This window comes from Neophocaena asiaeorientalis, unplaced genomic scaffold, assembly GCF_003031525.2.
Source record: "Neophocaena asiaeorientalis asiaeorientalis breed wild unplaced genomic scaffold, Neophocaena_asiaeorientalis_V1.1 scaffold39, whole genome shotgun sequence".
Taxonomy (NCBI): Eukaryota; Metazoa; Chordata; class Mammalia; order Artiodactyla; family Phocoenidae; genus Neophocaena; species Neophocaena asiaeorientalis.
In genome coordinates this window covers 121,423-134,104 of record NW_020175670.1, presented here as the reverse complement: position 1 = coordinate 134,104, position 12,682 = coordinate 121,423, and the positions used below count along the sequence as shown (strand labels likewise).

The 12,682-nt window shown below is 36.5% G+C and overlaps 2 protein-coding genes across 2 annotated transcripts in view; one reads left to right on the top strand and one right to left on the bottom strand.

Moving 5' to 3' along the window:
- ATP10D (ATPase phospholipid transporting 10D (putative)) overlaps positions 1–4,683 on the top strand; it is a 115,435-nt gene extending 110,752 nt beyond the window's left edge. The window contains exon 23 of the mRNA XM_024731670.1: positions 920–4,683. Within this exon, the coding sequence (XP_024587438.1) occupies positions 920–1,028 (109 nt within the window). The 3' untranslated portion in view covers positions 1,029–4,683. The remainder of the gene's footprint in view (positions 1–919) is intronic.
- Positions 4,684–4,795: 112 nt separating this feature from the next.
- The window catches only part of LOC112390641 (atrial natriuretic peptide-converting enzyme-like), a gene marked incomplete at its 5' end in the record, with an annotated part of 114,468 nt that continues 106,581 nt past the window's right edge, over positions 4,796–12,682 (bottom strand). Inside the window, one exon of the mRNA XM_024731672.1 lies at positions 4,796–5,309. Coding sequence (XP_024587440.1) covers positions 5,127–5,309 — 183 coding nt within the window. The remainder of the gene's footprint in view (positions 5,310–12,682) is intronic.

Below are 12,682 nucleotides of genomic sequence, written 5' to 3'. Positions count from 1 at the left end.
AAAGGGGATCTTTGCAATATAGTGGCAAAAAACTTAGCTGAATTGTGTTCTACTGTTACGTGGAAAGCAGAATTTGTAAGTGATGAACTTGGATGTTTAGCTGAGGAGTTTTCTAAGCAAACTTTTGAAGGTTTGATCTGGTTTCTTCTTGCTGCTTACAGAAAAATGTGAGAGAAAAGAGACTGAGGGAAGTACTATTAAGCCCAAAGGAACTAGATTTAGAAAATTCTCAGCCTATCCAGATTTCAAATTTGCTAAAATTAGGAGATTGGCTGTTGGGAGTATGCTCTGGAGAGAAGGCTCAGAGTGTGGCCGGACAGCCTTTGCTAGTGCTGAAGAGATTAGGTATGTGACTCATGGATCCTCTTAGCCATCTCAGCAGTCACCAAGGAAGGAGATGGGATATACAGGAAAGATCTGTGGAGGACCCTCTTATCTAATGGTGTAAATACCCATAACATACATTGGAGACTCACAAGGTTTTTGTGAATGCTATAGCAGCATAAATACTGTCAGCTTGGACTGAAAGGGACAAGTTTGTGGTAATTTGCTGCAATAGCCATAGGAAACTAATAGCTAGCATTTAAAAAAATACTCACTTACTGTGTGCCAATGCTTGGCCTGCTTTATATGTATTATCTCATTTAACTTAACATTAAGGCTGTAGCACTATTGGTATCTCTACTTTTACAGTTTTTATTTTTTATTTATTTGACAATCAGGAACTCACTATTTTCTCAGCATTTCACAAATACTAATTTAATATTGTTATATTTTCCATTTTATAATTCACTTATTCTCCCCCTTTACCTCAAGAAGGGTCATCAGACCCTTCTACTTTTTCTAATTGGTGAGTACTTTTTGTGTCCCATAATGCATTTGAGGTGAATGTAATTCTGTGATGCTTTTTGTAACCTAGGTTTATATACAGAGTTCTTCAGGGATCCCTGTTCCCATCTCCAATTCTGAGGGCGAAACACTTTGACAGACTGCCTGCAGAGGACAGGACTGAAGCTCTCAAGAAGTGAAAAGGGGCTGGAAGGATGGATCAGTTGACATCTAAGTATTCTGACCACTCCACTGTTAAGTCAGAGAGAATACCCATTTCTGACCGTTCTGCTGTCTTTGCAGTGATGTCGGCAACTTCTTGTGCTGTTGAGCAAGGGAATTTATCTGTATGTGAAACTGCTTTAGACTCAGACTACTCTGAAAATAAGGCCTCAGGGATGGCTGGACCCTCAAAGGATTAAAAGAGCAGAATACCCTCCTTGGAGTTGCAAGTAGTCCTTCAAGTTTGGAAGAGGGCCTTTGAAGGAGGTTCCTCTACCAAACCAGCATGACTTGGATTTTTCCTTAAGGGACAAGAACATTTTACTGGGCTTGGAAAAGCCAATGTGATGACCTTTACTGTATGTTTGTAGACATTTGTAAAGGAGGTTAGAGTTTGACCTGAACAGAGTTTAGAGAAGTGAAATATTTAATTCAGAATCAAATGCTTTTAGGAAACTTTTTGGATTTTGTAAAAGCATTTTAATTGTTCTAGACATGCAAATATTTTCAAGGGAATTCATTTGAGACATATATTTATTTTACTATCTGCTCATTTCAGTGTTCTCCTGAGGTGGAAGGCTTCACTGGTAAGGGGCAGCAGGGATGCCAGAGTTCCATGGAGATGTGTTCTTCTCTCTGCTTCCTGTCAACAGAAGACTTTTTATGAGGTATACCTCTGTGCAGATGTTTTCAATTGGGAAACAGAGGCCATAGGTGAGGAATACAAAATCAGCTGAGTCTAGGGGCCCTTTGTCAATTTCCCATATTCTAAAACTGACAATAGCCTAATCAAAATGAGACAATCAATTTCAGAACAGTCTTAGGGAGATCATTTGAGGGTTTATAGTCTTTACAATACCCTACAACTTTTCTGCTTTTGCAACCTCTAAAAATGAGATATTATGGAACTGACACTAATACAGGTGGTTCTCAGGAGGATTCCATGAGGTTCTTACATTTGTTTTTTAATACATTTTAGGACAAGAATGTCTATATAAAGTTAATTGCTGTTGCAAATCATGTATGCTGGTTTTAGTTGGAACAAAGAAACTAGTTTCTACCAAAACTGTCAGGTATTATTTTAAGATTATATATTCTTGTTGAGTTCTTTTAAAAGTCTATATCTGTCCATCTGAAAATTGTCAGCCACCCAGAATTTCCTTCATGAAATTTCCATGCTAATGTTCCATGTCTATATGAAGCTCTTCTTAATGACTATTCAAGTATTATGCTCAGGGCTTAATCTTCTACCTGCTGCCTACTGTCCTGGTCTGACATTTTTTGTAGCCGTCTGATGTTATTGCAAGTGGTCTTTTATACAGACTGATTTCTAGAATATTCAAAATCCCATATGGCTAATGGAGGTAGCTTTCTTTCTTAAGATTTTAAAAAAATAAACTGTTTAATAAATAACATATACAAAAAGCTGTCATTGCTCCTATAGATACTCACCAAATCCAACACTAATTGGTACCAGAGCTTAGAAGGAAAATCCCAAAGCACACCTTTTACCAGAATACTGTTTTGACCTTTTCTTACATGGAAAAGTCAGTGATCCTCATAGCAGCTGGCATTCATTCTTTGAGATCATCATCTTCCGATAAATAAAAATTAAGAGATATATTCACTTGCAAATAAAAGATTAGAATCTAAGGATAAAAAGACTGAGTCCAAAAGACTAAGAGAAAAGGTCAGTCGCCAGGATGTAAAGTATCTGTACACATGAGTAGAGGAAAGTCTTGAGTCTTCATGTTATGGGTCTACAATCTCTTATCCACAATTCCAGTCTCAAGAACTCTGAAAACTGAAAAAGTTTTCATAAATTAGGCACAAATTCAATGTGTTAAACAGATGTAAGGCTATTTATTTATTTAATGTAATTCATATATTTTGCTATGAAAATATTAGTAGATTTTATACTGGGTGCTAAACGTTGTAATATTATGCTTTTTACATTTTTTAAAATTCTGGATTCTGAAACATTTCTGGCCCTCAGGCAAAAGAGATTTGGGATCTGTATGAAGCCTTTAAAGGGTCTTATCTACAATAACTCTTTTACACAGTTACCCAAGCTGATGTGGTCTGTTGCATTTCGGTATTCAGTGTATTTCACCAAATTTGGGGGAGCCCAAATGTGCTCCTAGTAGCCAAAAAAAAAAAAAATTAACAGTATACATGTGAGATACAATTTTACCCATAAAGATTTATAAAAGAATTGGATCAGATTCCCAAAATGTGCTCTAGACATGAAAGATCCTTGCCTTCTTATCAGGGCTGAAGTTTTCCTTGGACCCTCAATGGGTTATTGGAGACTGCTAGCAACCTCTCATTTCGGACTAATCAAAGAGCCATCTTCCATCTAAAATAAAAGAGTATGTTCCTGGGGGAGTGAGATATAAGACAAGAAATTTTTGATTGGTGGGAAACTGGGTGCCAACTATAATGGTGGGAGGCACCGTTTTCTGGGGCTTGCTCCATGTTTTATATCCATAAAAAGAAAAGATTATACCATTTTATTTGTATTAAGGGTTACTTAAAGTAAGTACAATATGTATATTTCACTGAACATAAGTTGAGCATATGTTGTTACATTACGTACCTATAAGTATAACAAAACTGACATATGTTCTTAAACTTTCATACAGTTGCGACCACAATTCGGTTGCCGGATTTTACATTCTCAATAGGTTTATATAAACTACAGAACAAGAGATGAATAATGTGGAAAGTGTCAAGACAACTTTTCGAATGTCACCTACGCACACATATAGAAAAGAGTACAAAAAAGACACGTATAAAATTGCAGGTAGTCTCTGGGGAATGCTGAGGCAGCCCAGGTTGCTGGTGGAGGGAATCCTACTTGTTCAAAAGGCATTTGGATGTTGCAAAATGGATGCCTGGCTAATTTAAGTAGGTGCATGTGAAGATTTGTGTTTTGAAGTTTTTTGCAGGGAAAAAATACTGTAACCACTAATTACTTCAAAATTGATGTGTGTAAAGTGGCCTAGTGCTTAAAAGCATCTTTAAATTTTTGTTTTAATTATCAGTGGGAAGAAATGGCAACACCAGAAATTAAACGTCTTTCAAGGACAATTACAAAATGTTTTTCTCCGTGCAAAGTTTTACTGTGCTTTCAGATACATTTCTGTGACTTTATTGGTATGGACAAACACAAGAAAACTGGAAAGTACTTAATTAGGGGTGGGGTGCAATTTTCTTTTGAAAAGATTGCATCTCTCTACTCTAAAGCAAATCCTCCTATAGCAAAGTTTAATCTCAACTTCATTGTCACATAGGCAGAATGAAATATTTCCCACAGGTATTTTCCTAGTTGTCGAAATCTCAATTGGCTAAGTGATACACAGTGAACAAACTCCAGCTCTAGGAAGGTTCTTTGGAGACTTTCTGTAAAATTACGATCTTGATTTAACTTCAGAATGGGCAGTCCAAGCATGCCAAGTGCTAATATTGATGTCAAAAGAGCTTTGTGCTCAATGTGATTTGCTATTTCAGCTACCTAAATGGATGCTCTGTCTTTCATAAGTTCTCAGCATTATGCAAACTTTAGAAGAGTAATAGTAAATAACTTAAGCATGTAAATTATCTTGGCTTTTAATAAATCAAAAGCAAGTCTCTGATGTTAATATTGTAATTTGCTATTATGCTCTTGTGCTTGAGAAACAAAAGCTGGCAAAGATTAGTCAGCCTGGATCTCAACGTCCTTTTTGTGACTGGACAAAAGGGAACTTTCTCTAACCTGTTACACTCTTCTGTTTCCAGAGTTGATCATTTCATGTTATAGTTAAGGTTAGGCCTGCCTGGCAAAAGAACAAACTCTGTTTTGCTCTGGGTTTTAAAAGATTTTCATTCAACTTGATGCAAAAGAAAAATAGAATTAAAAAAAAAAAAAAGCTGCATAAAATTAGACCAAGACAAACATGAACATTTGCAGTGCACTGTGGAGCGTTACTGTCCATGAAAGTGCTTCCACACAGCTCTCTGCAGGAAGTCCTCCACTATCGAGAAGGCTATTTGCTCTGAGTGTCGCTGGTAAAAGTCTCTGATCATCTTTGGAATTAGTTTAGGAAAAAGGCGTGGATGTATATTTGTCTTTCAATCCATTTGACAAAGTATGTCACGTTGCTATAAACTCCAGGTCCCAGGACTTTGGAAAAGCAGACAGAGCCCCATGAAGTTAAGCCAAATAATGTCCACTGTCCTCCAGGCCGCTCACAGACCAGAGGCCCACCACTGTCACCCTGTAATGAAGAGCAATGGACGTTAGTCACTGGTATGTCAGAGACCTCACGGTGTCCATGCTATCCTGAGGGTAAAATAAAGCCAAACCCAGTTTAACCAATATCCTGAAAAATTTCAGCAAAGCTCTCATTGTCAACCTGAGAGCTTTCCACTACATAAACAGAACTTTCAAATGAACATTTTAAATCTTGATCTTTAAAAGAATAGAAATGACTTGTGAAAGGACTATATTCTTTTTTTCCAGGAAATCAGAGGACTTTTTGTCATTTCCTGCACTTAATGAAAATATCAAACTTTTTAATTTAGCGTATCAGAACTGAGTCTCTCATAATTGATTTCATTCTTTAATTTTGATCCATTTTATAAATGTAGAACATACCCAAAATGGAACATTCAAGGATAGTTTTCCCACAAAAAGTGCTAGAAAAATACTCTAAAATAATTCATTACTTTCAAGATTCTTGCTATGTGAATGAATGCATTAAGTAAGACCATTTACTGTATTTAATAGAAAAAAATTAGCATGCTTAAACAGAAAATACCACATAAGAATTAATTATAGTAAAACATTATTTATAACCTACATTTTATTTCACATGCATAGTAGTGGTTTTCTTTCTTGATATTTAAGTTTAGGTGTTGCAGGTGAGTTTTACTGTTTTTTCGTCCACATATAATTAACAGAAAAACACTATGGCTTTAAAAATGCTAATGTCTGCTACATCTGAAAAGATGAGAAAGAGAGATGTATTCCGCATGGCCTCAAAAGAGAAGGATTGATACCCTAGAAAATAAGTAAGTATGTGGACTCATGACGGAAATTTACAAATACTCCTTGCCCTGCAAGAATTTCAAACTTGTAAGTACATCTATCCTCCTACTTTGTTATGTCGGGGAATAGTAGAAATCATGTTTATTGATGCTCTGCTAAACACTTTCCCTGTATTCATTTAATCCTCATGAAATCCCTACAGGTTAATAATAATAATAATTTACATGTTATTCCTTATATAATTATTTAAATATATAATAATTATAACATATCTACTTTGAGATGATAAAACTGAAGCACAGTTTTATAACTTGTTCATTAGCAGAGCGAGTTAAACCCAGGAAGTCTGGTACATGACTCCAACTTTATAACTACTAGGTTATCTTGTTTCTTAGAAATGCTACTGAACACAGCTGCTATTAAAACAAAATTGACTTTATGATTGTGCTGTATGCTTTTGTAGAAGTGGTGATCTGGTTTTTTTTAATTGAAGTTTAGTTGACTTAGAATATTGTGTTAGTTTCAGGTGTACAGCAAAGTGATTCAGTTACATATTTCTTCAGATTATTTTCCATTATAGGTTAATACAAGATATTGAATATAGTTCCTTGCACTATACAGTAAATCCTTGTTGCTTATCTACTTTATGTATTGTAGTTTGTTAGTGCCATGCTCCTAATTTATCCCTTCCCCCCTCCCTTTCCCCTTTGGTAACTATAAGTTTGTTTACCATGTCTGTGAGTCTGTTTCTATTTTATATGTAGATCCATTTGTATTATTTTTTAGATTTCACATGTAAGTGATATCATATATTTGTTTTTCTTGGACTTCACTAAGTATACTATTGTCTAGGTCCATCCATGTTGCTGCAAATGGAATTCTTTCTTTCTTTTTTTGGCTGAGTAATATTCCATTGTACCACATCTTCTTAAGCCAATCAGGTGTTGGTGGGCACTTGGGTTGTTTCTATGTCTTAGTTATTGTAAATAGTGCTGCTATGAACAATGGGGTGCATATATCTTTTCGAATTAGGGTTTTCATCTTTACCAGATATTATGCCCAGGAGAGGGATTGCTGGATCCTATGGTAACTATATTTTTAGTTTCTTAAGGACGCTCTGTATTCTTTTCTATACTGGCTACACCAATTTACATTCCCACCAACAGTGTAGAAGGGTTGGTTCCCTTTTCTCCACACCCTCTCCAGCATTTATTATTTGCAGACTTTTTGATGATAGCCAGTCCGACCAGTGTGAGGTGATACCTCGTTATGGTTTTGATTTGTATTTCCCTAATAATTAGTGGTGTTAAGCACCTTCTCACGTGCCTGTTGACCATCTATATGTCGTTTTTGGAGAAATGTCTATTTAGGTTTTCTGCCCATTGGGTTGTTTTTTCAATATTGAATTGTATGAGCTGTTTGTATATTTTGGATATTAACCCCTTGTCAGTCACATCATTTGCAAATATTTCCTCCCATTCTGTATGTTGTCTTTTTGTTTTGTTGATGGTTTCCTTTGATGTGCAAAAGCTTTAGGTTTGATTAGGTCCCATTTGTTTATTTTTGCTTTTATTTCTTTTGCCTTGGGAGACTGATCTAAGAAAATCTTGCTACAATTTATGGCAGAGAATGTTTTGCCTATGTAATCTTCTACAAGTTTTATGGTATGTCTTACATTTAGTTCTTTAAACCACTTTGAATTTATTTTTCTATAAGGTATGATTTACATGTAGCTGTCCAGCTTTCCCAACACCATGTTTTGAAGAGATTGTCTTTTCTGCATTGTATTCTTGCCTCCTTTGTCATAGATTAATTGACCATAAGTGTTTGGGTTTATTTCTGGCCTCTCTGTCCTGTTCCATTGATCCATATGTCTGTCTTTGTGCCAATATCAAGCTATTTTGATTACTGTAACTTTGTAGTATAGTCTGAAGTCTGGAAGGGTTATGCCTCCAAGCTTTGTTCTTTTTCCTCAGGATTGCTTTGGCAATTCTGGGTCTTTTGTGGTTCCACGTAAATTTTAGGTTTACTTGTTCTAGTTATGTAAAAAAAAAATGTCATGGTATTTTGACAGGGATTGCATTAAATCTGTAGATTGCTTTGGGTAGTATGGCCAGTTTAATAATACTAATTCTTCCAATCCAAGAGCATGGGATATCTTTCCATTTCCTTGAATCATCTTCAGTTGCCTTTACAATGTTTTATAGTTTTTAGTATAAAGGTCTTTTACTTCATTGGTTAAATTCATTCCTGGGTATTTTTTATGTGATTTTAAAAAGGATTTTTAAATTTTCTTTCTGATATTTCAGTGTAAAGAAATGCAACAGATTTCTGTATATTAATCTTGTATTCTGCTACCTTGCTGAATTCATTTATTAGTTCTAATAGTTTTTGTGTGGAGACTTTAGGATTCTCTATATAGAGTATCATGTCATCTGTAAATAGTGACAGTTTTCTCTCTTTCCCTCCAACTTGGATACTTTTTATTTCTTTTTCCTGTATGATTGCTGTGGCTAGGACTTCCAATACTGTTTTGAATAGAAGTGGTGAGAGTGGGCACCCTTGTCTTGTTCCTGAGTTTAGCAGGAAGGTTTTCAGCTTTTCAGCATTATTATGTTGGCTGTAGGTTTGTCACAAATGGCTTTTATTATGTTGAGATATGTTCCCTCTGTACCCACTTTGGTGAGAATTTTTATCATGAATAGATGTTGAATTTTTTCAAATGTTTTCTCTGCATCTATTGAGATGATCATGTGCTTTGTCTTTCCTTTTGTTAATCTGGCACATTACATTGATACATTTTTCATCTATATTCATCAAATATATTGACCTGTAATTTTCTTTTTTTGTAGTGTCTTTGTCTGATTTTGGTATCAGGGTGATGGTGGCTTCATGGAGTGACTCTGGGAGTTTTCCCTCCTTTTCAATTTTTTGGCATAATTTGAGAAGGATAGGTATAAGTTTTTCTTTGTATGTTTGGTAGAATTCCCCAGTGAAGCCATCAGGTCCTGGACTTTCGTTTGCAGGGAGTTTTGTTTTGTTTTCTTTTACAGATTCTATTTCACTTACAGTGCTCAGTCTGTTTAAATTATCTGTTTTTTCTTGATTCTGTTTTGGTGAGCTGTATGTGTCTAGAAACTTGTCCATTTCTTTTAGATTGTCCAATTAGTTGGCATATAACTTTTCATAGTATTTTTTTTTTGTATTTCTGTGTTATTAGTTGTTATTTCTCCTCTTTCATTTCTTATTTTGTTTATTTGGATCCTCTGTTTTCTTCTTGGTGGGCCTGGCTAGAAGTTTGTTGAGTTTATCTTTTCAAAAAACCTGGTCTTGATTTTATTGATCTTTTCTATTGTTTTTTTAATCTCTATTTTATTTCTTCTATAATCTTTATTATTTCCTTCCTTCTGCTGTGAGTTTGTTTTTGTTCTTATTCTAATTTATTTAGCTAGTAGGTTAGGTTGTTTGAGATTTTTCTTATCTCTTGAGGAAGGCCTTATTGCTATGAACTTCCCTATTAGAGCTGCTTTTGCTGCATCCCATAGATTTTGTAAGGTTTTGTTCTCATTTTCCGATTTCTTATTTGATTTCATCATTAATCCATTGGTTTTTTTAGTGGCATGTCGTTTAGTCTCTATGTATTCACTCTTTTCCTGTTTTTCTTTCTCTGGTAGTTTATACCATTGTGGTCAGGAAAAATGCTTGAAATGATTTCTAAATTTGTTGAGGCTTGTTTTGTGACCTAGTATGTGGTCTATCCTGGAGAATGTTCCATGTGTGCTTGAAAACAAGTACAACTGGTCTGTTGTATCATTTAGGACCACTGTTGCCTTACTGGTTTTCTGTCTGGATGATCTGTCCATTGATGTCACTGGGGTGTTAAAATCTCCTACTATTATTGTATTCCAGTCAGTTTCTCCCTTTATGTCTATTAGTATTTCTTTTACATATTTAGGTGCTCCTGTATTGGGTGCATATATGTTAATCAGTATAATAGCCTCTTTTAGTATTGATCCCTTTATCATATGATACACTTCGTCTTTCTTTATGGCCTTTGTTTTAAAGTCTATTTTGTCTGATATAAGTATTTCTACCCCGGCTTTCTTATTATTTCCATTTTCATGAAATATTTTTTCTATCCCCTCACTTTCAGTCTGTGTTTGTCTTTCACCCTAAAGTGAGACATTTTTAGGCAGCATATTGTAGGTTCATGTTTTTTATTCAGTGTATCATTCTGTATTTTGATTGGATCATTTACTCCATTGACATTTAAGGTAATAATTGACATGGGAGGAGACAAGATGGTGGAGTAGAAGAAATTGAGCTCACCTCCTCTCACAAAAACACCAAAATCACAACCACTGAACAACCATCAATAGAAAAGACTGGAACCTAGCAAACAAGATATTCTACATCCAAAGACAAAGAAGAAGCCGCAACAAGATGGTAGGAGGGGCACATTTGCAGTAAAATCAAATCCTATATGCACTGGGTGGGTGACCCAAAAACTGGGAAATAATTATTATATCACAGAGGTTCTCCCACAGGAGTGAGTTCTGAGCCCCACATCAGGCTCTCCAGCCTGGGGATCTGGAATCAGGAGGAGGAGAGCCCAGATCATTTGGCTTTGAAGGCCAGCAGCGCATGAGAAGGCCTTCAAAGCGCAGGAGCTCCACAGGACTGGGGAAAAAAGAGACTCCACTCTTGGAGGGCACACACAAGGTTTCACGTGCACTGGGATCCAGGGCAAAGAAGTGACTCAATAAGAGCCTGGGCCAGACCTACCTGTGTATCTTGGAGGGTCTCCTGGGGAGGTGGGGGTCGGCTTTGGCTCACTGGGGGCAAGGACACTGGTGGCAGAGGCCCCAGGGAGTACTCATTGGCATGAGCTCTCCTGGAGGTCAACATTTTGGCACTGAAACCTGCCCCCCTCAACAGCCTGCAAGGTCCAGTGTTGGGATGCCTCAGGACAAACAACCAACACAGCCCCACTTACAGGCTGCCTAAAGTCATCCTGAATGCACAGCTGCCTCTAAACACACCTCTTGAAACAGCCCTGCCCACCAGAGGGACAAGAACCAGCTCCATCCACCAGTGTGCAGGCACCAGGCCCTCCCACCAGGAAGCCTACACAAGCCCCTGGACCAACCTCACCCACCAGGGGGTAGACACCAGAAGCAAGAGGAACTACAAACCTGCAGCATGAGAAATGAAGGCCACAAACACAGAAAGTTAGACAAGATTGCAGAGAAATATGTTCCAGACGAAGGAACAAGAAAATAAAACCCCAGAAGAACAAGTGAAGTGGAGATAGATAGGCAATCTGCCTCAAAAAGTATTCAGAGAAATGATAGTAAAGGTGATCCAAGATCTTGGAAAAATAATGGAGGCACAGCCTGAGAAGATACAAGAAATAATTAACAGAGATTTAAAGAACAAACAGATGAACAATACAAAAATTGAAATGAAAAATACACTAGAAGGAATCAATAGAATAAATGAGGCAGAAGAACAAATAAGTGAGCTGGAAGACAGATTGGTGGAAATCATTGCTGCAGAACAGAAGAAAGGAAAAAAATGAAATAAGGACAGTCTAAGAGACAACATTAAATGCACCAACTTTTGCATCATAGGGGTCCCAGGAGAGAGGGAGAGGGCCTGAGAAAATATTTGAAGAAATAGCCGAAAACTTCCCTAACATGGGAAGGGAAACATGGACTGAAGTCCAGGAAGCACAGAGAGGCCCACACAGGATAAACCCAAGGAGGAACATGCCAAGACACATAATAAATTTTCAAAAACTAAAGACAAAGAGAAAATATTAAAAGCAACAAGGGAAAAGCAACAAGTAACATACAAGGAAATCTTCATATAGTTATCAGCTGATTTTTCAGCAGAAACTGCAAGCCAGAAGGGATTGGCATAATATATTTCAAGTGATGACAGGGAAAAACCAACAAACAACCAAGAACACTCTACCCAGCAAGGCTCCTGTTCAGATTCAATGGAGTAATCAAAACCTCTACAGACAAGCAAAAGCTAAGAGAAAGAGAATTCAGCACCACCAAACCAGCTTTGCAACAAAATGCCAACAAACTGCTAAAGGAACTTCTCTAGGCAGAAAAGAAAAGGCCATCATTAGAAACAAGAAAATTATGAATGGGAAAGCTCACCAGTAAAGGCAAACATACAGTAAAGGTAGGAAATCATCTCCCTGTAGGTATATCAAAACCAGTAATCATGAGAAGAGGAGAATACAAATGTAGGATATTGGAAATGCATATGAAATTAAGAAACCAGCAACTTAAATCAATCTTTTATACATATAGACTGCTATATCAAAATCTCATGGTTGATTCAAAAGGATACATTCAGCATAATGTTCATTGCAGCAATGTTTACAATAGTCAAAACATGGAAGCAACCTACATGTCCATCAACAGATTAATACATAAAGTAGATGTGGTATATCCATACAATAGAATGTTACTCAGCCATTAAAAAGAACGAAATAATGCCATTGGCAGCAACATGGATGGACCCTGAGATTATCATACTAAGTGAAGTAAGTCAGAGAAAGACAAATATCATATGACATCA